The sequence below is a fragment of the Aedes aegypti genome, chromosome 2 (assembly GCF_002204515.2).
Source record: "Aedes aegypti strain LVP_AGWG chromosome 2, AaegL5.0 Primary Assembly, whole genome shotgun sequence".
NCBI classification, from domain to species: Eukaryota; Metazoa; Arthropoda; class Insecta; order Diptera; family Culicidae; genus Aedes; species Aedes aegypti.
In genome coordinates this window covers 319,845,907-319,872,630 of record NC_035108.1, presented here as the reverse complement: position 1 = coordinate 319,872,630, position 26,724 = coordinate 319,845,907, and the positions used below count along the sequence as shown (strand labels likewise).

At 38.8% G+C, this 26,724-nt stretch overlaps 1 protein-coding gene across 1 annotated transcript in view; it reads right to left on the bottom strand.

Moving 5' to 3' along the window:
• Positions 1-26,724, bottom strand: part of LOC5570957 (netrin receptor unc-5) — a 507,697-nt gene that overhangs the window by 459,521 nt on the left and 21,452 nt on the right. Inside the window, exon 4 of the mRNA XM_021845791.1 lies at positions 22,117-22,333. Coding sequence (XP_021701483.1) covers positions 22,117-22,333 — 217 coding nt within the window. The remainder of the gene's footprint in view (positions 1-22,116; positions 22,334-26,724) is intronic.

The window sequence follows — 26,724 nt, the reverse complement described above, 5'->3', positions numbered from 1 at the left end:
GCACCCTACTGTGGAGGGATTCAAGGAGAAACTTCAGGATGAACACTGGACAAATGTATTGAAGAAATATTCGAAGAAATTCATGTCAGAATCTCTGATAGAAAAGCTGGGAAAATCTTTTTATAATTTCATGCAATTTCTACATAAACGGCTTGAAGAAATGTAAGAAGAATCTGGAAGTTACTTGGAAAAAACTCGTTAGAATTGCTAGATGAAATCCCTGGAAACTTTTGGAAGAATAATGTAAGTAATTACTGTAGAATTCCAAGGAAGAATCTTTAAGGGATTCTTTAGAGAAATGTGTAGAAGAATATCCGGAAGAACGCATGTAGTAATCTTGGAGGATTTCTTGGAGTTGCCATTGGTTCTCGATTTTTTTTTTATGAAAGATTTGATGATAGAATTATTTAAGGAATCTTCTGGCTGAAATCAAGAGAAAATTTTTGAACGAATACTTCTTCTCATGTGTTTGGATGCAGTTCTGCAAATAATCATGAGAAATTCCAAGAAAAATAAAGGATTGCATTAAGGAAACGTAGAAATGTTCCATGTAAGTAAGTATCCCAGAATTATTATACAAACGGGATTTCAAAAAAGTTTAACCTTTTAAAATCCTACAGGTTTTTTTACTAGATGAAGCGCCCGGGTGGAAACTTTTCTTCAAACGAAAAATTCATCGCTGGGCTAATGGGTGTTTCGTGTTGTCCATTGCCTAATGTTAGTGATCGTTCAGTCTGTGCAGCCTATGTGCTGAAGACGGTGTAAATTGTCTTTAAATTAATCTCTGAATAAATTATTGGCAAATCCCTATGACAATTCCAAAAGATTCCTACAAATCTCTTCAAACATAAATTCCAGCCTGAACCATTTCTACTATAATAAATTCATTGGTCGCTCTTGTGACTTCGATGATATGTCGTTAGGAATATGTAGAGTAAAGTGGGGCAAAAGTTTGAGTGGGGTAAGAGTTTCTTTTTAATATTTCTAGCTCAATTCAAAACAAAACTTATAAATGTTATGCTGGTTCGAATGCTATTCAAGTAAGAGACTTTCATTCCAAATTTTATGAAAATCGGTTGAGATTTGGAAAAGTTATGTCTATTTGTTATTTTTCGACGTGAATATTGTAATTTTTGGTCAAACTTTCGTTGCATGGAACCAATTGAAGATAAAATCTTTTTCAATATTTTATGTAAGGGCGTTTCTAGGCCTATCATAAGGTTGCTTTGAGGTGTATACGTTTTTGTATAAATGCTTGAAAACAAATTTTGGCCCATAGTGGGGCAAAAATTCGACCCATGTATAAAATCACGGAAAAATGTGCAAATTGCCTAAAATCCTCATATTATCTTCAAACTTAGTTAAATTTGTCTGATCGTGTGAAAACTGTAACCAAAATTTTACATTTCCACTTAGTTTTGCGAAAAACTGCTATTTTTGAGTATATTTGAATTAGCCCGGTTTTGGGCAATTTTTTGATGAAAATTTAGCGTGTATTTTTCGTCAAACTTAAGTTTACGGCTGGTGTAAAGTATGCCTGTCATAAAAGGATCGATATTTTGTGTTTTAGTCAGCAAACTTTTGCCCCACACTAGATTCGAACTCTTACCCCACCGGTGGGGCAAAAGTTCGAATAAGACAATCAATTTTGAAACTGTTATAACTAAAAATGGGTAAATATTTTGACACAAGTTTGTTCAGCAAAATTATAGCCAATATGTTGAAGGTTCACTGTATGGTATTTGTTTTGTTTTAACTGCTATTGTTTTCCTGGAAACTTTGATTATACCACTAAGGTCGAACTTTTGCCCCACCTTACTCTACTTTTGGTATACAGAATTTCCAGATATATACGTTTGGTCCAAAGAAAGTTTGGCATAAATTAGTTAGATCGAACAGATGTTTCGTCGCTTTGTGAAATAAAGCAAAACTTTTTGAAAGAACAGCCTTTCACTGTTGATTTTTGTGGTAGCTATAGCTGGTATATTGCATTTTAATTGAAGTACAGCTTATGTTTAGTTGAGCGTACATGTTTGATTTGATATTAGCGTGCATGTTTTATATAAGCGTACCTTTTCATGTCAGTGAAATAAAATTGACAGTTCGAATGAGCGCAGCCAATGAGGATATATACCGAGGTGAGGAAGACGACATTTAGTGTGGCTGACATCCGTGTACGGGACAAAATGTATCACAACTACAAGCAAGCGAACTCCCACAAGAAGCCGTGTAAAATAGTGACGTATTAGATTTTTGTTTACGTTTAGTCTTGTTACTAATACAAAGCCTTTGCTTCTTCTTCCACACCTTAGTATTTATTATCATTGGCTTGCAGCCTTGGCTCGGAATCGACACTTCAGTTTAGTGAAGAATGTTGTATACGACTGTTGTGCAATTTTCAACCGTACTGGTGAATCGGCTGATGGCTGAATCGGCCGAATATTGTCCAGATACTACTATTTTAAGTGAACATGTAAAAGTTGCACGTCCTCCAGATGAGATTCGAACTTACGACTACCACTTCATTGGATAGGCAGGTTATTAATTACTTCATGAATGCCCTTAAAATTGCTGTTCATCTTCACCTTGATTCACAAACAAATCAACTTGAATGTTTTTTTTTCTACCATACTTTTACAACGCGTTTTTGACGGAATTGTTCTGAAGCTGATTATCCGTTCGGTAATTTAAGCTAATAAATATCATAGGGGAACTGGGGGTAATTTGTCCATAGGGGACAAAACGTGCCACCCACAGTTTGAACCAAGGGTGTGTTTTAGAATGCTTTTTATAACCCTAGATTATTGAAAATGGATAAAAATGCTTCTTTTTATATATTTTTAAGTGTTGTTCTAAAGAAAATCGTTTTAAAGTGTTTTTCATTGCAATTTTGTGCATTTTTCAAAGTCATTTTTTTGGGCGATAAATGACCGAATTCCGGAGACTATCGCCAACTTGTGCCCTGTCACGGTTTTTTTATATGCAATAAATTACATGCAATAAATATCTTAAACTTGTCGTTAAAAAGCAACCAACGCAAATTGGAGCCTTCATCGAAAAGTTTCATTGAGGGCTAATGGTGAATTTTAATATTAGAACATTATAATTGCAAATTGTGGAACACTACAACAGCTCTTTGACAGAATATTTTCATCCCAATTCATAAAATATTCTCGAACCAGTGTGTTAAGGACTTTGGTTGGTGACTGTAATGTAAACTAATCAACATCAAGCAAATTGTGATTCGGTCGAGCTTTAATCGGGTAAGAGTTAAAAATGTGAAACGGGTTCTCCAGTTCCAACTTCAAAGTTCAACATCGAACTCGACATATGTAAAAGCAAGATTATTATTGATAATTGAATGATATTAATGTGCGCCAAATATAAGAGTTTTATTAATTTACTGTACAACCTCCATAAGATGGTGTTCCATAATTTGATATCGACTCATGGATCCATATATGAAACAACATTTTATGCTTACTATGATGTAAGGGACAGCTTTCCAAAACATTCCTGTTGCATGACTCGATATTTCCATGAGTCGATGGTACTGTATTTCAAAAGTTCAAGAATAATCTATGAATTATCTATCTCTATCTATCTCACCAAAAATTCTTCATAGATTCTTCTTGAACTTTTGAATGACAGTACTGACCCGATTTTGTCTGCCCCCTATTTTGTCTACCCTCGATTTTGTCAGATTTTTGACTCGTTTTTGTCAGCCTATTTTAAATTTGTCAAAAAAAAGTGTTATCGGCATGTTTTACCACGTTTACATTAAAATTGATGATGATGTTTGATGTCATGCACGCATGGGCGTAGCCAGAGGGGGCAATGGCAATACCTTTATTAAGTGTTAAAAATCGATATTACCAATATAAGGGGGGGTAGCCCCTGATAAAAAAACTGACTACTCCCATGTCCATCGCCCTCTTAAAAGTCCATATAACCATGTAACACGTCAAAATTTGAAAAATAGGAACAAAATAAGATGACCCGATTTTGTCAGGTTCCCTATTTTGTCAGCCTAAAATTCATCGAGGGGCTGACAAAATCGGGTCCTTACTGTATTTCACAACCAAATAAACACTACAACAGCATATAAGGCTGTAATTATTTCAGATTATAACATTACAACAGTCTTGAGGCCACGGGCTACTATGGAGTATGGTCAGAGCATAAATTTAGGCGATCTTACGGTACCATGCGATTTGAAACATTATACATAGCCGTTCGCTTTAAACTATTGTTGAAACGTGGCTAGCCACGTCCGGTAAGCTAGTTAAAAAAATAACATCTGTACAAACGCCCGGATATATGCAAGAGATAAGGAAGCATGATTGTATGCGTACATTTACAGCACGAGTAACGTCAAACTCAAGCGGGGCGTCGAACTCCGCAAAAAATACAAATGGAGTTAAGCACGCATTTTTTTAAATTGATTTATAAGCCCCAGAAAACTAAATTGAATATCTGCTTCCACTATTTAATAGAAAACATGTTTGTGTATCCAATCATAATGAAAAACGAGCACAAAATAATGTTTTTCGCATCTATAATCGCTGTTTTTTTTAACATGGGCAGATTACCCCCAGTACCCCTATACTTAAAATCCTAGAGTTGCCTGTCTATCAGTAGCGCTTTGAAATGTTTCACCGAAATATTTTATTGCACTCTACACGGAGCCACAAATCAACAAAAAATTGAAATGATTTGAGGCGATTCGGCTCTTCCGTGGGATAACCCAAATTTGGGTTAACTGATATATAGCTATCATTAGGTAGATTTCGTTTGATAACAGCGAAAAAAACAAATCAGTGCAGCAAAATCTACCTAGCGTTAGCTTTCAAAGTCTCCGTGATGGGTTAAAACAACTTAACGTTAGGTAAACGCGAAAGAACCCAAATTTGGCTTATTCCATTGAACTTCGACGCTGGGTCGGTGCATCTCTCTCTGTTTTTGAGAACATTGCTGTTGCGAGAGAGGCAATACAACCCAACCGTGGGTAAACAGTAAATGCAGTTTACTCAAATTTGAGTTTAAAGAACTTATGTTTTGGGTAGGCTGAATTCTCCGTGTACGATATAAATAATGGAGCGCTACAACAACTATTCAAAACAATATTCTACAGTTTTCGGTTACATTCTCTCACAGAAGATGAGCACTATAACAGGATTTGAGGTTGTAATTAAGATCGGAACCTTACAACATCATTTGAGCAATTGAGTATGGTGAGAACATAAATTTAGGCGCTTTGCATTCAGTAACATGCGTAGGTCAAGCTCTGTAATGTAACATATATAACCACTTACTAGAAAGCTCAAGTAAATGCTCATGTTGCCATTTTGCATTCAAACATAGATATAATCAATCTTAGAAAGGTCATCAATAGTTTTTCGCTTCCAAATTCCGTTGGTACGTGGCTTTCAAAGCATCCACATCACTTATTTGACTGATAATTAACACAGCGCAACAAAAATAATATTTTTGCGTGTCTTAAGTATCAGATCGGGTGTCTATAAAATATGGGCTTGCTGAATCTCGTGCCACTTTCAGAAATGTTCCAGTACGTCACAATGCTGAGCTACAGATCGCCAGCCAAGGTAATATAAATTTCTGGTTTAGTGATGTTCATATGAAATTTTAACGACAATTTATCAAATATTCTAGTGATCTAATCCTTCAAGCTCTATTCTGCATAGGACTTGTACTTTCGTGTAGTACAATTTGGTTGAAACTGCACTGTAGAATATATTATAACCATTGTAGTACCCCCCATAGGAATAATGTTAGAAGAGCGAAAATTACAGAGAGAAAGAGAGACAGGTTCGGTCGCATGACCGGGTGTTTGCTAGTATAGGCAGTTGAGTGCTAACCTTTTCCAAGACCGGATCAATAAAGTTAACGCGTGTTAAACAAATCTAAACGTATTTAATATCTCCGGATTGAGTTCGAAAAGTGCTACTATTTGGGGCAACTCTACAAGCACACCGTTCATATACATAATTCTTTGTTTAAAAGAAACAAAGAATTATGTATATAGACGGTTGACTTATTTAAAAAATCAAGGTGGCTAGATAGGTACAATATTCTAATTCGTCGTACATACAATGCGTTTATCGAGTAATTTCGCGAATTCAACCTTATCCCAGTTACCCAATATCTTTTCCATGACAACTGTGGAGATGTAACAGATTCTTCCGTCTCTAGGGCTCTGCACAAAGCTCAACCTCTCTCTTTCACTGTTCCGTAAATTGTGTAAATAACAAGGCCAGTAAACGTCAAAATCCCATACAAAGTCTAAACAGTGCAGAGGCCTCTAGTAACTAACATTACTTCCCTTCCCCAATGACCGTAAGCACGTAGCCTACTTTTAAATTTGGAGCTCTCGATTTGTACACAATGAGAATGATTAGCTAATTCTATGAATCTCTGTACAACTTGGATTGTTCTGATCAATCAAAGAGTCATGTTTGCCAAAGTTTTGCAAGTAGTGCGCCGTATTTTACATCAGAACATACAGAAAATGCAGCACAAAAACTATACCGGAAGCACCATTTAGTTCAGTGCTAGAATAGTCACTCTACGCCAATCTAGAATCATTTTTATCTCAGATCCATTGTCCCGGCAAACGTTGTATTGTTCAGTATGTCTTACGAAGAATATCTATAAAATTTTAAATTTGTAGTTATCGTTTTTCTAAACTTTTTCGGTAGATTTTCACAATTATAATTCCTTACAAACACGTCGTAGTCAAGGATGAATGTAACAGTGGAAGAATTGTGAAAATCCGTGAACCTGTTCTCTAGCCATTTCGTGACATAAAAACACCATTCCATTTTTATTTATATTGAAGATTACGCGAACTGTTTTGCTACTTCAAGTTTGTATGAATTAGTGAATAAAGGAAAAGTTTGCAAAAACTAATCAGCGATTCCCAAATGTTGGTCTAGAATAAGACAATAAGACACCTCTTAAGTTTTGCCTCACCTGGTACCCTCGAGAATCCCCTCACCCCTCCTCCTCGTATTACCAACTATGGTGACTCCACATATTTCTCAACTTCCACCAGCTCAACTGCCTCCCTCAATTCAACAGCTGTCAAGCTTTTGCAACCGATGACAACCGTTCATAATAGCGCTAAGTAGTAGTATCACTTTCTCGGTACTTCCACGCATCATCAGCAGCAGCACATTGACAGACCCAACTCAGCACACAGATCTTATCACACCACATTACGACTGCCACTACTCGGTAGATATCTGCGTGCAAACAGTCCAACAGTCAGTGGTAGGGCCAACAGAAGACAATCGTCGTTTGGCCAACTGACAGCTAAATGACTGTCAATGGCCGGAGTCCGGTGGACACACAAAACGCAACAACGACCATGATTGTATGAACCTACCTACACTTTTGGGTGGCGACGGACCGTTCGGTGGATGTTCAAGTTGGTGGACAATTTCAACAATCATCTTCGTCGATTACGTCGCACTAGTCTCCCCTATCCACTCTCTCCGCAAACTCCCAGCTGAGTCAATCAGCGAAACCATCCTTTATTCGAACATCCAAACCGAAGAAGAAGTCGTCACGTGTACTTATACTTTGCTGCAGCCATAACTGCCAAGTGTTTGGCGGAACAATCGACTGAAACCCGGTCGTTAGCTGTAGAAGCACGGTGGCAGCAAAAGCAGTGTGACAATCTCATGTCCCTTCCAGTTCCATTCCGTCCAACTCTTGCTTGCGTAGTCCGCAAGAGTCGCGTGCAAAGATGGGAAAGCCAACTCTAATGTCACTCTTGGAGAAGTCAAATGACAAAACGATTCGCTTCTCGGTCTCCGACTCAATCAAACCCCCGAGGCCAATCAGCACCGTTTGTCACTTCTGCCTTGGGAGGGAGGTGAACGGAGAAGAGCTATGCAAATCAAGATATATCGTGATAATAGGATTATAATGGACATTAAACTGAGCTCGTGCGGACTCCTGGCGTGGTTCGACGATGGCCGGGGACATCGGATAGTTGGCTATATGTAGTGTAGTAGGTAGTATAGTACTTAATGACCACTCGGTTCTTTTGAGTTAGCCAACAAGCGTTGACAACATGGACGGCTGTGGGTGTGGGTGCAGCAGAGGTTCCACTATTCGACTGGATGCGAACTCGAGAGGGTGTTGGATTGTTTGTCGATGTCAAGTTGTTGCGTGCACTGACTGTGCCAAGAGGCGTCAGGTGGAAATCGGTCGCAAGGTGTGAAAAGACGCGATAAAAATTTAAGTCGGCACCTGTGTATTGCACGTAGCTAGCAGCGCGGCAACATGAGCCCAGCGGAGTTATCGTCGTCAGGTGGATCTTAAACATCGAAATGCACTCAAATGGGAGATCATGATGATAACGCGGACAGGTTGTAGGGCGGTAGCTTACTTGATAGTAGTCGAACCGTTGCGTTTGATTGGAATTTAATTGCGTAACGGTGCTTTTTTCAAGACAGGTGAAGGTTTGAATTGACGAGTTTAACGGTTACTGCGTGGGATAAACTCTCATGCTTTCAGCATGGTTTTAGGTAACATTTCGAAAACACTGAACAACATGTTTTTTAAGACGAATCTATCAAAAAGAATGGATAACCATTTTCAGTGTAAGGTGAGTGTCCCTTGATTTAGTTCTTTGCAAATTAGGGTGAATCTCTGAATTTACAACTTCCTCCAAAAAAGTGGGCTTTTAAACTGTGACTAAACGTGACAAAAATGGAGAAAAGGACGTTTCTCCGGAATGCGCACTTTCTTTCAAGGGTGAAATGGATAATAATGATAATTGCTTCGAAATGAGTAATCAGTTCGATACTTTAGACAAATTTTCCGAATATCAAATTGAAGCAGCCTGTAGTTCAGGCTCTTTTATTCAAGTGAGCAAACAAAGACTGCCGCCTATCGTGGTCAGTTGTTCTGCATATGGGGGATTTTGGCAGGAGATCTTAAACTCCATTAGGGGAATCAAGGTTTCCTTCCAAATCGCAAATAAAGGGGACTGTCGCGTTTTGCCGGAAACTCTTAAAGATCGCAAACATCTTCTCAACCATTTTGAAGAGAAGAAGCACAAATTTTTTACTTATGACGACAAAACTGAACGTTTGTTCAAAGTCATCTTTAAAGGTTTCTCAAGTGACTATAAGCCACCTGAATAGATCAAATATGGAATAAATGATTTACTTGGATTTTCTCCAATCCAAGTAATCATTATTAAGAAGATAATCCAATCTGGCATTGGTAGGAGAGGGCTTTGGGTCCCTTTTTAGTCGAGTGGTTAGAGTCCGCGGCTACAAAGCAAAGCCATGCTGAAGGTGTCTGGGTTCGATTCCCGGTCGGTCCAGGATCTTTTCGTAATGGAAATTTCCTTGACTTCCCTGGGCTTTAACTATCATCGTACCTGCCACACGAGATACGAATGCGAAAATGGCAAGTTTGGCAAAGAAAGCTCTCAGTTAATAACTGTGGCAGTGCTCATGAGAACACTAAGCTGAGAAGCAGGCTCTGTTCCAATGAGGACGAAATTCCAAGGAGAAGAAGAAGAGAGGGCTTTCTGAACAATATTATTTAGTTTACTTTAGCAAAAGTGATCTTAATAATATCAAAGCTCTAGAAATGTAAGACTTATGTTCGATATCCGTGCGACATGAAAACATTTCCAGATATCTAGAGGAAATTTCCAGAACCCCACTCAGTGCCGTCGGTACCAACCGTATGGATGCTAAATGCATGATTCGCGGAGGTTCTTGTCACGCTAAGGACGTTTGTTCTGTGAAGAAAGATACCAACATGTTTGTATGCACAAATTGCGGGGGCAACCATAGTCTAACTTTTGGGATTGCCCTTCGCGTATACGAATCGTCGAGGATCGTACCAGGCAGATTAACGATAACGTCTTTCGTTTCAGGGATTCCCTTGGAAAAATCTCCAACAATGCTCATTTTTCAGTTAACGATTGCTTGCTTGGGAATCATACGCATTAGGCAAATTTTTAATATGCTCATTCACAAGCTAATTTTCTTCCGTTGAGTAGCCGTTCGAATCTTCTAATTTCGAATGGATTTACCTAACGAAACTCGTATGTCGATATTGTAGCAGGCAGTTTCAGCTCTTTCTCTTCAAATTGTCTTCCTATGTTTAACCGTTCAATCGTTTCAAATCATATGGAACAACCCCTGCCACTGTAGGTAAACCCTATTCCGTCTCTTCAGTAACGGATAATTCCAACAAAAAAAAAATCATCAGAAAACGCACCTAATTCCAGTAAAATGTCTTCTTTTGATTTTATTTTTTCATTGAACAATTGAATCAAATGATTGATGCAATGTTCAAAACCACCACAATGGCTGAGACAGTCCAAGTGGTGCAAAATTTACTTATAAAATTGTTATCTGATCACGATTCTCTAATGGATCCAGTTTTTTTTTAATATTCCAAATGGGAATGCTCGTTCTTTAAATGATAAAGAAGGCGAGCTGTTTAATTTTTCAACAGCTGTACATATAGCAGTTATTACTGAAACTTATTTGAAACCTGGATCCAAACTCAAAAGAGATCCAAACTTTTTTGTTTATCGTTATGATAAGAAATTGATTCTTCATCATATAATTAGGCCAGTCATTTCAATTGTTTTTGAAATTCTTTGTGACATTAAGACAGTATTACTACTCGTAATACTGTGTATAATTTTTCATAATTTTCTCTAGGAATTTTGTAAGAATTTCGGTGTTTGGGTAATTTACCGTGGAATTTCTTCAAGAATTCCTTCGATAATGTTGTTTTGGATTTCTCTAAAATATAACTTGGAAGAAGAACTATAGAAATTACCTAAGAGTTTCCATCGGGAATTTCTTCAAATGTTCTCTAAGATATTTTTCAAGGAAGACTTAAGTCCTCCAGTGTTTTATACGGTGATTCTTCCATCGATGTCCTAAGTATATTCTCCGAGATTTATGTTCATAACATCTTCAAATTTTTTTAGGAACTGGAGAAAATTTTCTGAACATCCTTTGAAAAATCACTGGAAGAATTGGTAAAGTAATCACTATAATAACTTCTTGAAAGATCCCTGTGAGAGTTCCTTGTGAAATCTCTGGAAAAATCGCTAGATGATTTCTTGAAGTTTTTCCTTGATACATGTGGGACAAAGTTCTTGAAGCACCTGCTGAATAGCCGCATTGAAGTCTTTGAATTTTTCACTAGAGCCTGTAGAATGTATCATAAGGATTCACTACAATCAGAATAAGGAAAAAAAACTTTAACGGCCATGTTGATTAAAATAGACACCTTGGAGAACTTAAATTTAGAATTGCATTAGAATAGAGACCAAATTTGTAGAAGTCATCAGTCTTTCCAACTCAAAACTGATAAACAAATCTGTATGCTCAACAACTGATATATTAAAATATGAATAAAATAGGCATATTTCGAGGTATGAAGCGAGACATTTTATGCAGAACAAAAGGGCTGAATAAATAATCGACTTAGGATATACATCGAGATGGGGAGACTGTTTTGACATACTTTGATACGTACCAATCAAAGATTCATGTTGAAATTTGTGAGAAAAATACTGTGAAATAAAAAAGAAGGCTAATTTAGGATTTGATTAATTTGTGCCAACAAATGTTTGTGTATTTCATTGCTTTTCAGACATCCAGTTGTTATTTTGAAAGGGGTCGAATAAGTATAATGAGTCCTGTAGGGATGTAGCTTTGAAGACAGAAATTTTACCACCGTTAACTAAAAGCAACTAAAATCAAGTATTTAAGGAAATAACTTAATTGGCCGTGTCGATTTTGGTAAATTTTCGAAATCGAAAAACCGCATAGACACAAATGGTAGGAAATCGGCCAAAACAAAACCCTGTAAAATTTAAAAATTCTAAAAAAATCGTTTAGCTATTCGGCAAGCGACTAGAAGTTCAGTATGGGAAAATGATTTATTCAGTATGGGGAAACGGACCCTTTAAAAAACAAATAAAAACAGGTACTTTAAGAACGTACTAAATATTCTTTCCCTAGTTAAAAATTAAGGGCATAGGAGTGTGAACATTTCGTTAGAACACAACTTTCTAGTATCTCTTCAAATAAACGAGTTTTAGCACCGGAAGTCGCCATTTTGCTTTCTAGGCCGCCATCTTGGATTCCAAAACGTTCAATTGAAAGCAATTTTCAACCTGAACAAACTTGTCAAAGAAATCGTCCTTCTAAATGATCAGGATCTCGCGATACAATGATTTTTATTTACCACAAGTCGCCATCTTGTTTTCTAGGCCGCCATCTTGGATTTCAAAACGTTCAATTAAAAGCAATTTTCAACCTGAATATACTTGTCGAAGAAATCTTCCTTCTAAATGAACAGGATCTGGAGATACAATGATTTCCATGGACCGGAAGTCGTCATCTTGTTTTCTAGGCCACCTTATTGTATTCCAACATGTTTAATTGACAGCAATTTTCAACCTGGACAAACTTGTAGAAAAAATCATGCTTCTAAATGATCAGGATCTTGAGATACAATGATTTTTATGGACCGCAAGTCACCATCTTGTTGTCCAGGCCGCCATCTTGGATTCCAAAATGTTCAATTTCAAGCAATTTTCAACCTGGACAAACTTGTAGAAAAAATCATGCTTCTAAATGATCATGATCTTGTGTCACAATAATTTCGATGGACCGAAGTCGCCATCTTGTTTTCTAGGCCGCTATGTTGGATTCCAAACCGTTCAATTGAAAGCAATTTTCAACCTGGACAAACTTTTCGAAAAAATCGTCCGTCTAAATGATCAGAATCTTGAGATACAATGATTTTCATGAGCTGGAAGTCATCATGTTCTTTTCTAGGCCGCCATCTTGAATTCTAGAAATACCAGCATACCAGCACATCCCAAACAGCACAGTTTGTTTCAATTCAAGAAAAAAAAATATCTCTTGAAACTAATTAGAGTTGTCAATTGTTGAAAATATGACTAACAATTGCACTGAATAGCTACGCAAAAAGCGCAAGAGGCAAAATCTGTTTGCAGCACAATTAATGTTATAGCGAAATTGTTTTTCGTTATTGAAGAAATTTATTCCATTTTTTAGAGATTTTCTCAGTTTTTTTTCGCATTACCGAATAAAATTTTCACGATTATCGAATATATGAAGAAATCCTTTCAAAATTGAATGAATGTCCGAGTTCCCAATAACGAATGTGGATACTTTTTAGAGAAACTTGAGGAGTTATCATCAATCACTTTTTCAAATAAAAAAAAAACAACTGCGGTAATCCCAGAATAAAATCATAGAGCAACCCTTAGATTCGTGAAGAAATTCTTCAACGAATGCATCGAAGTTTGCATTTTTTTTAGGTTTTACCCAAATACTCTAAAGATTTTTCCATGATTGCATGGTAGTTTTTAGTATGGGCAAAACGGCTCATTTTAGTGGACGGATTCGTTCCGAATCACTCGTTTTAGTGAACCGGATCTGTTCAAGGGTTCAGATACTCAGCGGCTCTGAAAGCAAGAGCGAACTGAACCGAGCGAACGAAAGAAAGAACGGTTCATTCCCTATTGCGCGACATGCGTCGCACCTTTCATTCTCTCATTCTTCTCCAGAAACTCGGCCAATTCCCCTACCCGAACCAAAGAGAAGAAACAAAAAAAAGTCTTCTTCTCTCTATCGGTCATCTGCCTGTATGGGTAAATTAGTTGTACGCTGAGAGTGCGGAGCTGCTGCAAAGTGCGTTTGCATGTGTGCCGTGGCATGCAAAGCAAGGCACGTGGCAAGCGTTATAATGAAGCCGATAATCGAACGAAGTAAAACAGAGGAAAATAATCGGTTCGTACTTCTTCCGGGTCACTTTTTGTCTGATCCATGGACTTATCCACTGTCTTCTTTTTTTGTCGACTTTCTTTTTTTTTCTGCTCTAAATGCGGGCCGTGTTTACAACCAGTGAATGAATGTCCATCGGATGAACATTGAGTGGATGAATGTGCAGCGAAATCGTCATTTATTTTAAACACGGCCTGCATTAAAGGTTTTCTTCCCGCTAAAAGTAGCTAAAAGTGAATTAGTTCATGCTGATCATATGAACCGACTCTCGTCATAAAAGAGCCACGAATCACTCGTTCTTTTGAGAGATCCGGATTTTTTGAACGGCTCCAATTCTTTTTGCCCATCTCTGGTTTTCATTACAAACCAATTGAATTCGAATTTTTTTTTCATCGCCTTGAACAAGAGAGCGTAAAATCATTTATCGTAAAACTTGAACATGTTTAAATTCCTAATTTATAAATATTTTTCCCATCTAAATTGGTTATCTGTTCTCAAGTCAAACATTCATTACCGCTTGTTTACGCTTTACTGCACTCAAACCGAATAAAACACGATAAATCACTCAGAAATTACAATTCTAATCGATACTTTGTTCTCAGACCAGCCACAAACAAATCGTCGTCAGATGTTGTTGGATCCCCCGTCGTCGTTCATCATGCAACACCCAATTTAGAGCTACCAAGTAGCATATCCATCTAATAGTAAAGAAGGGCAGCATGATGGACTCTGTGTACCATATGTGATCCAAACATCGTCAATGAATGTCTGTTTCCATGCTTCAGTGGTCGGTCGACGGTGGCGGCGACGGGGATCGATGGGAACTTCTCTTTCGTAACGTAATTATTCAAAATGAATAAAATCAATTTACCACTGTTGGTTCGAATGCTAAGAATGTACGTCGCTTCTAACTTTCTTCCGCCCGAAGTACGACGACTTTGTTGGAACCGCATCTGTGCAGCGATACACGCATCAAAGGAATATTTTAAACCCTCAACTAAACCAGCTGCCCTCTTCGGGTTGGATTTCCCAATCGAGCGTAATCGTTTAGTGGCGGGGTCTCTCAAGAAAATTTTAAATTCTAATAGCGATGAATTCCTCCGCACTGGAGCATGGCTTGAATGTGACAAAATTCGATTTTCCCCGTGTTGAGCAACACACATGGCTCCAGTCAGTCAGTCAGTTAGTGCCCAAACTCAATTGCCGAGTAGTTCAGAGTTTGTATGGCTGCGTTGATTGATAGGTCTCAAGCCGTGTGGCGAAGTCACGCGGAGAAGGGAACGAAATTGAATCACTAATGTCGACCCGGGTTTGGATCAGCTCCGACCGAGGTGAGCATTATCCGAGACCAATTCAGGAAATTTGAATTTCAATGTCGAGAAACTTGGCAGCCATTTGGGCGACAACGATGATGATGACAATAATGCCGTGTCGTCGTCGTTGCGATGTTTGGCGTTGGCAGCAGCTTGTGGTCCCAGAAGCCGTGGAAATCGAAAGTGATTTTAATTTTTGACGTGCTCGAGCGTTCACTTTTGCGGGAATTTTTCGGATCGTGGTAGAGGGAAAAGTAGAACAAAGCCATTCCGTCAGTTTGGGAAGTTTTTGGAATTTTTTGCTTGCTGCTGTTTGCCGACGTATGAAGAGGTTTTCTCCCACCATAAATCTCAGCCGCCCTTCTTCCGCACAGCTAGCAGAAGCTGACGATGGAAACGGTTGCCGGAAGAATGCTCAAACATTGTTTTAGGCAAAGGAAAAGTGAACAAAAAATTCCTTCAACATCTGCAGTTGATTATCCGGCGTTGAATCGGCTTGAGTTAAGTCTTAGAGCCTCTCAAAGACTGAAATTGGTTTGTATTCTTCTATACCTACTGAGCTCACTTGCGTGGGCACATCTAGTTTAGGCTTCCCTTCTGCGTTAGCTTTCTTTGCCAAGGGCGAAACTAGTCACGACTGCGACGTTAACTCGGTGATGGCTGCGAAGAACCAAGACGGCACCACGGCTACCCAACTCAAGAATGATAAATTTGTGTCATTCATAATTACATGAATTAATCTTTCACTATAGTTTTGTCAGGCCTGGTTCGTTATCGTTGGGTCTATGTTTCAGGATCGACTCTATTCAACTGTATGGTGTTTGTTTTACTGGGTAAATCTCACGGGGTTCTATCGTACGTACATAAGTTATGTGGTGAAATTGAAAAATACGCACTGTCTTGTCAACTCTTGTCCGTTAATATTTTATCACCCTTGAAAGGCAATTCTGTTCGTCTGGGTGGCATAATTTGTTTTATTCAGATTAATGGGTGGGGGATTTTGGAAAGAGAGGATGAGGTTGTGAGAGTCGATTAGTGTGAAGTTGATTGTTCTGCTAGGTTGACTTGATATTTGTACGATACATTCGGATAAGTACTCCTTCACCAAAAACTCCAGGGATTCTTCCACAAATTGTTTTTCTTATTTTAAGACTCGATTATCCGGAATATGATTTTTAATATTCTTGTTTTTTAGTTTTTATGCATAAATTTGAGATAATTTAGTATTGTAATATACAATATGGATGGTTCAGCAGTTTTGGGCGTAGGTAAGAAAAAAGGGACTTGAAAAAGTGTTTTTTTGTGTATGCCGGTCAAAACATTTTTTTCTTCTCAAGACCTCTAATGTTTGGCACGGTAAATGGCTGGGCATGGCGTACCATTGGTACCTGCAGGAATAAAATAGACCTCTTTGTGTGGTCCTTAGCCTCTTGTCGAGCAACTCCTATCCCTACCTCCTCGTGGTACTTGCCAGGGTACGAGTAACCTTGGGGAAGATCGGGTAACCAACCCCGGTGGGAACTTTGGCCGTATGCTGACAGGGAAGGGAGGTTTGCTTTTGATTCTGCAAACCTGGAGCGTCTGTGCTCCATGTTAGGAGCGGCTCACAACAGCGTCTGTTCCCCATGTCAGGGGCGGCTGATCATCGTCCGAGTGCCAGAGAAGGACTCTAAGCTAAACTGCGCACTATGGTCCTCCGAACATTTAAGGGGAATGGTCCTCCGGAAATCTAGGGGGTTGGTGTCAGGCCCTGCAAGCCAGCCGTAAAAACACATCAGCACAGGAACGTCAACGAGAGAATACGGACCGGAACAATCGGCAAAGAGCACAGTGACGGAAATGGACTATCGTTTGGAAACTCGATAAGTGGAACTGCAAATCTCTCAACATCATCGGAAGCACTCGTATACTCTCCGATGTACTGAAGATCCGCGGTTTCTACATCGTAGCGCTGCAGGAGATGTGCTGGACAGGAGCAACGGGCGAACGTTTATAGGTAATCATACCATCTACCAGAGTGATGGGTGATATGCAAGGGCACGTGATCGGGTGGTGGCCGATCAACGAAAGAATGTGCAAGTTGAGGCTCAAAGGCCTGTTCTTCAACTTCAGCATCCTAGACGTGCATAGCTCTCACCCCGAAAGCACTGATGATGACAAGGACGCATTTTACGCGCAGCTCGAACGCGAGTACGACCGCTGCCCAAGCCACGACGTCAAGATTATCATAGGAGATTTGAACGCTCAGGTTGGCCAGGAGGAGGAGTACAGACCGACGATTGGAAAGTTCAGCGCCCACCGGCTGACGAACGAGAACGGCCTACGACTGATAGATTTTGCCGCCTCCAGGAACATGGCCATTCGTAGCACCTATTTCCAGCACAGCCTCCCGTATCGGTACACCTGGAGATCACCTCAGCAGACAGAATCGCAAATCGACAACGTTCTGATCGATGGACGGCACTTCTCCGACATAACCGACGTCAGAACCTATCGTGGCGCTAACATTGACTCCGACCACTACCTGGTGATGGTGAAACTGCGCCCAAAACTATCCTTCATCAACGATGTACGGTACCGACGCCGCCTCGGTACAATCTAGCGCGACTGAAACAACCGGATATCGCATATACGTACGCGTAGCATCTTGAGGCAGCGTTGCAGGATGAGGGCGAGCTCGATAAGGCCCCTCTTGAGGACTGCTGGAGGACAGTCAAAGCAGCCATTAACGACGCTGCCGAAAGCGTTGTCGGATATGTGGAACGGAGCTCAAGAAACGATTGGTTTGACGAGGAGTGCCAAGAGGTTTTAGAGGAGAAGAATGCAGCGCGGGCTGCAATGCTGCAGCATGGTACGCGACAAAACGTGGAACGATACAGACTGAAGCGGAAACAGCCAACCCGCCTATTCCGGGACGAAAAGCGCCGCCAAGAGATTGAGTTGCTGTACCGTTCTCAAGAAACGCGGAAGTTCTATCAGAAGCTCAACACATCCCGCAAAGGCTTCGTGCTGCGAGCTGAAATGTGCCGGGATAAGGATGGGAGCATCTTGACGGACGGACGTGAGGTGATCGAAAAGTAGATGCAGCACTACGATGAACACCTAAATGGCGCAAAGAATACAGGCACAGAAGGTCAGGACAGCGAAGGCGATGGCTACGTCAGCACAGCGGACTGTGGAAACCAACCAGCTCCCACGATGGGGGAAGTTAAGAATGCCATTCAACAGCTCAAGAACAACAAGGCCGCTGGCAAGGATGGTATCGGAGCCGAACTCATCAAGATGGGCCCGGACAGGTTGGCAGCTTGTCTGCATCGGCTGAAAAACCTTAGTCAGCAGCAGCAGATTTTCCAAAGATGATGATAAAACCAAACACAAGACTAGTTATAGTGTCTGCTACGTTTGCTGGCATAAAATTACACTCAAAATGCCGTTTATGTTTCGGTGTGATGCAAACGCAATATTTATTTGCTGAGATGGTCATGTGTGCCCTTGAACGGTTTGCGCAAATTTGATGTGAACATTGAGTGCAATAAGAAAAAAACTTAGCAATCGCAGAAAAAGAAGACTGTCTCTGCGAGGTCATGGTTTCTTGTAATCTTCTGACTATTGGTTAGATATCACTGCTCTAAAGAACTCCAACTGAAAGTCTCGTTGATTTCTATGACATAATTCTTATAATGAACTTGTTGAATAATTCCTGAAAAATTTTCATCACAGTGTAGTGCTTCGTTTTTTGTTGGAACTCTCATCGGCGAAATTTCGACAAAATGTTTGAGACTGTTTCAAAGCCGATATCTCCAAATTTTCTGATAAATTTATTTCTGAATGATTGAAAGAAACACTCATCAAATAAGCAAAGGAGCTCGAAAATTGAAAAAAGGAATGATAAAAAATTAATACTATTCTAGAGGTTAATATTACTACTGTTACTGAATACAGTTCTATCGTGCTTTGAGCGACATTTTAATTACACTTCATATTGCTAAAAGTTTCGTTTTATTTTTAGAAAAAAGTATCGGAATACAACGTTCGGGATTTTAAACTACTTTACTGTACAGTATTCAAATTCTCGTTCAAACTGTTTGTATTGCCTTGTCCAAGATTATTGAGCATTATTATTTGTTGAGATTACTAATTTTGTTTCAGTTCAATGTTTCTCTAATGAAATTGTCCCTATCATGTTTTACTATTTTATACACCATTGCAATGGATAGTCACGGCTGTTAAAGTGCCCGTACCTAGATAAAAGTCCAGGTACCATGTGTTAATCTAATCTACGAATTTATTGCAAACACACATCAAACCTAACCACTTAAGCACACAACCGGGATCGTTTCGTACACCTTCCCGTACACGACGAATCAGCGTAAATCCTACATCTATGACCGCAGAAATTCATCTCCATCAGTACCGCGAAACGAACTAACTCACATTCGGTCCGTACAAGGAAAATATTTACTCCCCAGATTGACCGCACATTTTCACGGCTTTCAAGTGGGACCGCAAAAAATAATGCATCACACAGTTACTCCACACAGGGCCGCTACAGTTGCGGTTGCTCCCCATCCACTTCCCGCCCCTGAAATGAAGTTTATTTATGTTGTTGCAGTTATTTACACATTCTTACGAGATGTTGTAAAACTTCAAGTCAAGTTTCGCACCGAGTTCGCGGTCGACCCTTTTGAGCTCGGTCGGTTGGTCGCTTTTATTGCCGGTGCGCCCTCTTTTGCCTGAACATATTAATAAAATTCAATAGCTCCGTAAATCGCTCGATACTTCAAGTCGGGTTTGAATGTTTCTACTTCATGCAGAGTCCACCGACGCGATCGGCCTGCCGTATGTGAACCTAAAGTTTTTCCTCCAGGAGCATTTCCAGCTAGGAACGTGAATCATGTGGACGCTAGCTTATTCGAATTGAATGAATCTTTGCACGACGGTTTCACACCCCAATATGACATTCCTCGTCAAAAAATTATAAATTTCATGAACTACGTTTTGAAAACGGTTTTTAGAAGAAAAGGATTTTTATTATTTCAAAATTTATTAAAAAAAAAAAAAAACGGTGAAATTGTGTCTTTAAAGAAGTTTCAGTAGCTAACAAGGACAATTGAAAAAATCTGAGTGGATCCATATTTTTTTTATTTTTCCTTGAGAAGGCTGAAGTCTAGCGCTATGTATGACAACGTTGCTTTTAAGTATCTAGGGATCATGCTTCATCAAAATTTAACTTTCAAATTCGTATTGAGGACATTTAAGCCAAATGTAACAAATATATAAAATTTCTATATCTTTTTATTAGGAGAAAATCGAAACTTTGTCTTAAGAACAAACTTTTGATTTTCAAACAAATTTTCATGCTAGCTATTTTATATGCTGTGCCAATATGGGCTAGCTGTTGTAATACACAAAAAGACGCTCTGCAGAGAATTCAAAATAATATTTTGAAAATGATATTGAAGCTTCCTCCCTGATACAGTACCAATGAGTTACAAAGAATATCTAAGGTTGAAACGTTGGAACAAATTTCGAATGAAATAATTAATTATTCAAAACAAAAAAGTTCATTTTCATTTGCATTTTCAGCTGGAAATGCTCTCCTGTGGAGTGCAGGGAAAAGTTCTTCCCAAGAAGCTGTTTGTGTAGTAAGTATGTAAAAAGTAGTTTCATTTCGCATACTCCCCCACCTCCATCAAGTGATTCCAAAGGTTCAAAATGCAGACTTTTCCTATATTGCCTGCTGGAATGCATTAACATTTTTCCTTTGGCCACTTGGCACCACGTCCATTGAAAGGAGACTCCGCAGAGTGCCAAAGCATTTGCCAACTACATTCACGGGCTAATAATGTTAACTATCTTCGGGTCGGGCGCTACAGAGGCAAAGCAACATCCGGATCTCTTTAATGGACATGTCTCTATGCTGCTTTCTGCTGACACTAAAGGAAAATATGCTACTGCAATTGACTTCTATGGGAAGGTTGGTAGAATGGAAATTTCAAACACTATCAGCTGCTGAGTCAAGGTAATCTAAGCAAAAGTGATCCATAGGAGAAAAAACAGCTGACGGACTCGAGCATTCAAAGGGAGGGAAATGGAAGCGAAATTTATGAGATCGCTGGTACAATGTATCTGTCTTTCCCATCTTTGAAAGGAACTGTACGATGAGATAAGCTTACGCCATTTTAAATAATTGGAACTTTTTTAATTCTATCATAAAATTTAAAAGCAATCTTGGATGCTTTTTTCTATTTTCAGCTGCATTCTTCTGCAACAAATTATTAACATTTTTCAAATAAATTAAAAAAAATTCACCTTTAAAATTACCAACATAATTTCTAGAATAATTTTGTGAAAATTGTGTTAGTATTTCTTGAAATGTTTTTAACAATTTTTTTCGATATGATCCTTATTATTTTGGTGTGATTCTAAGAGAGATTTGCGTGGACACCCTTAAAAGCTCTAAAGCCAATATTGCTGGCGTGATTTGTGGATCACAAGTAAGTAAATTATAGTATATTCGATAATTTCGGCAAATCGAAGCAGCATCTAGCACAAGTTTTTCTTTTTGTTTGAAGAATCAAAAGGTATTGCCAATCGTAGTCTCAAATAGAGGAATCAAAATGTTTTTCCAAATTGCTGAGAAACGGATACTGTCGCGATTTGCCTTAAGCCCTTGAAGATCGCCAACTACTTCTCAAACATCTTAAAGAGTTGGAGGACAAGTTTTTCACGTATTGCTACAAAACTGAACGTTTATTCACTTAAATCTGGCAGTTCAACTGTCTCCTTGTTCTATATCCACTTGAACTACAATAACTATGTTCAATACTCTACACTTTGGCCTGCCAACAGCAGCATCAAGAAACCTAGAACCCGTTCGGTAACAGCAATCGCAAAAACCAACATCATTCCCGCCAATCTCCCCACCCCGCACACACACTTCAACGCTAATTAACACTTACATGCGACTTGAATGGTGGCGGATTGTGTCCGCACAACGCCCCGCGACGACCTGGCATGGCAATCGCACTTGAACGGTCCCCGGCCGAAGAACTCGTCGACCTGCTCCCGAGTTATGGTGGTGCTGGCCTCCTGCAACTGCACTCCGGTGTGCGGATCCACATGCGTCTCGTGGGTCGTCAGTGGAGGCTTGTTGCCACCGCTGCATTTGAACGAGATCTAGCGAAACAGAAGAAGAAGATGATGAAGAAGGAATGCAAACAGAATTAAACACGGTGCGCAACCGACTAATTGGTCGCGGAACTAATGAGGTTCAAATATTAGCATCGGACTTCACACGACGACGACGGTTAACCCGTATATACCCAGGAGTCCTATAACATGGTGGCTTTCCTATATTTTCAGGACCATTTCTTCAAAATCAAGGGATTCAGCTGTGCTTACAAATACATGGAGTAGTAAATGGTTTCTTCTGACCAAAGCAAAGCAAAATATAACTATTCATAATAATCCATTGACGGGGCCCAGATAGCCGTAGCGGTAAACGCGTAGCTATTCAGCAAGATCAAGCTGAGGTTCGTGGGTTTGAATCCCTCTGGTCGAGGATCTTTTAGAGCATAGCATAGCATAGCATAGCATAGACTGACTGTACATGTCAATGGTTGCTACTCCGTGATTGATCGGAACTGGTAAGAATTGCACTACGATCCAAATGAATAAGGGATGGGAGTTTCCGCTTACTCTCGAAGTGCAATTTTAGCAGATCTAATATTATTGATCAATAACGGCGCCGGCCAAGTCCTTACAGTCAGTTGGGATGGGGAAGGAATGTTAGGGTGTAATGATTGTTGCTTCTAGAGACCGAGAATACCTCTGCATCTCCACAATCACCACGGGAAGGGTGTTTATTAGCGAGGGAGGAAAAGATCTGGGAGTCACCTCTGGTCGGTGATGCGATCCATGGACAAGGGGGAAATATACGACTTGTATTTAAAGCTAGTTTTGTATTTTTGTCTCGAGAAGTTTTTGGAAAAAAAATACGTCAACATCTATAATGTCGAACAATTCAAAAGACGTTTTTATTAATGACGAAAACTGAAAATTACATGTATATATTTTAACTTATATGAAACAGGAATAATGCCGACACTTGTAGTGACGAACCATACATAGTTTGTTTGAAAATTACATATGAGTATTACTGTGCATTTTGTCTCGATATGGTAGAAGTTTTAGAAAATACGTCAACATTCACAATGTCAAACAATTCAAAAGATAATTTTTAATAATGTCAAAAAGAGAAAAATATATGTATATTCAAATTGTATAAGAAAAAAGCATAATGCCGACACATATAGTGACGAACCATACAAAGTTTGTTTTAATATTACATAAAAGTTACGCTTTCAAGAAAATATGTGTTATCATAAGCATGAAACGAACTCACCAGTTGGTAATCCATTCTCGACTGAACACAAAACTGACACTGACAGCAAAACTTCTTGGCGTCCCGTAAATAAACCGTCTTGCTTGGGCCTTCCCAAATACGTACCCAGCAAGACGCTCCAAAACAGGAAAAAAAAAATCTCTGGCGACGAAAACACGCGCGAAACCGTCAGCAAAATCTATCGGACGACGCAAAACCGAACTGTCCTGCTTGGGCTTCACGAAGCACTACCCAGCAAGACGCTCCAGAACAGGGGGAAAATAAATTCTCCGGCAACGAAAATACGCGCGAATCCGTCAGCCAAATCAATCGGACGACGCAAAACCGAACTGTCCTGCTTGGGCTTCACGAAGCACTACCCAGCAAAACGCTCCAAAACAGGGGGAAAATAAATTCTCCGGCAACGAAAATACGCGCGAATCCGTCAGCCAAATCAATCGGACGACGCAAAACCGAACTGTCCTGCTTGGGCTTCACGAAGCACTACCCAGCAAAACGCTCCAAAACAGGGGGAAAATAAATTCTCCGGCAACGAAAATACGCGCGAATCCGTCAGCCAAATCAATCGGACGACGCAAAACCGAACTGCCCTCTGGTCGAGGATCTTTTAGAGGAAATTTTCTCGACTTCCCTGTGTACAGTATCTTCGTACCTTACACACGAAATACATATCCCATTTGGGACGTAACGCAATAAAGAAGACGATTGATCAATTGAAGTTTTAACATATTCTAATCTAACGCATCCAATATACTTGTGAGTTTTTATCTCAAATGCTGAGAAGTCAACAAAAAATATTGACGAATAAGTTTGCAAGGTGAGTCTTTTGTGATGCTTTTTGAAAACCTTTTAAAATAATTTGAGCTGTGTTGAAATGTACATTGAGAAGTTCGGTAATCCAATCCGCATGGCTATTAAATTCATTAACTCATTACGCGTGGTAAGGATGGATAAATCATGGGTTAAACTATGAAAAACATCCACGTGCTCAACTCTTCTACAATACTGTTGTGGAAGCGAAGTAGGTATGATAGACAGTTTCAACACTAAATAAATCGCACTCGCTCTGCGCGCGTGTGTAGTATATATGAGATGGATGGATGTGGGTTATGGACAGAATCTGCGTGATCTGCGTGATTCGAAACTTGTAACCATCTGAGCTATCGGGTCACCAAGTGGCTCAGCAGCTAGCTGGTAAAGCGCTCATCTAGCATACAAGAGCCCTAGGTTCGAATTCTAGCCGGGCACGTGATTTTTTTTTTCATAATATCATCCATAATTTATCCATCTTTACCACACGTAATGAGTTAATTAATTCGAACTGTATTATGACACTTTTCTAGATAATCTAGGCCAAACAAACTAAACTATGGTTTCGGGTATGCCCTATTTTAACACCTAACCGAGAAGATTTTCGTATGTTTTCGATATTCTAGGTTATTTATAGTATGTACTCAAGAGTTTGGGGCTACAACCTCTCATATGACTTACAAAGCTTTTATACTAGTTGTTTTATTCGTTGATACTCATAGTATCAGACAAGACGGTTTTTACTGTGCAATCCGAAAGACCTACCTAATGTCTGTTTTCGTTGCATTCACATGTGAAATAATGTTAATGCTTCTTATTTTGCCACAAAGCATATTTTGATGGATGTTGGATTATTCAATGTGTACTCTGGATATTCTGAAGTAGTCATCTGCAGACTGTAACAAAATTTCTGTATCTTTTTGGCATGCGAGTTGAATAGCTTTTGTTTTATGATTCACAAAATGTTATGCTTTGCGGCAAAGTATGGGTATTCATAGAAATGTAAGGATGTATTCACTATTATATATTGTTACAAAAAGAAAGTGTTAAACCGCACAGTTTTGTTTTAAAGATACGCACTTTTTCATTTCCATTTATTTTGAAACAGGTTTTTCATTCATTTGTTTGTACTGGAGGATCTAACTTTCATACATACATGGTATGTAAAACAATCGTCCACTAGAACACTTAAATGAGTGAGAAAACTGTGGATAAAAAATAATCTTAAAATGAGTAGCATTAACAAATACTATGGGTAACAACATATGGGCGTGTTAGTATACATGCATGGTGTTAGTAATTTTTTAAATAATGCGCAATGCCCAAATAACATATCAAAGAAGATCGTATTGCATTTTCTGATACTATGAGTATCAGCGAATATAAACCACATGTGCAAAGTTATGTTAACTATGCATAGTAGGAGCTGAAGATCTTTAACGTCTCAACATTAGAATAGTCTAAATTGGACAGAATATTTATAATACAGAAGTGTGTCAAAAAGTATTCGCAGACATTTATAACGATCTCAAAAATAATGTATGATTAAAAATATGATGTATTAAAAAATGATAGAGTGGTGATCAATTTCAATTTCAAAAAAAATGCATTTTGCATAATAACTTTTCAAACTATCTACTAACAGATGGCGAGTGCATTCTGGCACACATTAAAAAAGAAAATTATAACAGGTTTCATAACTTATTCTTAAAAACATCAAGAATGTTCTTTGTTTGTGGTAATATATTTCGTGACACAATTGGGTCCTAAAATATTCAATGAATTCTTGTTTTTATTCAATAATACGAAAAAGCATGGTCTAGAAATTACTTTAGTATTTTTTCCAGCTGTAACATATCTAAAATTTAATTTAAAAAATGGTTCAAATATAAACCTTGACACTTTTGATCATGTTTGACGTTCATTTTGTCGACACAAATGCCACAGGGCTTTTAGTTTCAACACTATCTGACGTATCGGAAGTGACAAGGAGAACAAAATATACCCAAAATTACAAAATATGTATACCCAAAATCTCAAAATCTAAAAAACATGTTTTATTAACTTTAACCAACGATAATCATTTAAAAATTGAGTAAACATGCGTTTTTGGCCTAAACTTAAGCGTTCGGTACCAAAATTGGGACAGGGCTTTAGGGACCTATTTTCATGACAAAGTGTATTGAAAAATTCATATGATAGCAAATTCAAAAAACAAAATAAAGTGGATTTTTAGCAAATTCAAATAATCAAAAAAGTTAATTTTGTTAACGACAAGACATATTGGAGCAAAAAAAAAAAATATTTTGATTGGATAAGTAACGATACATATGGACCTATTTTAAAAGTAGAG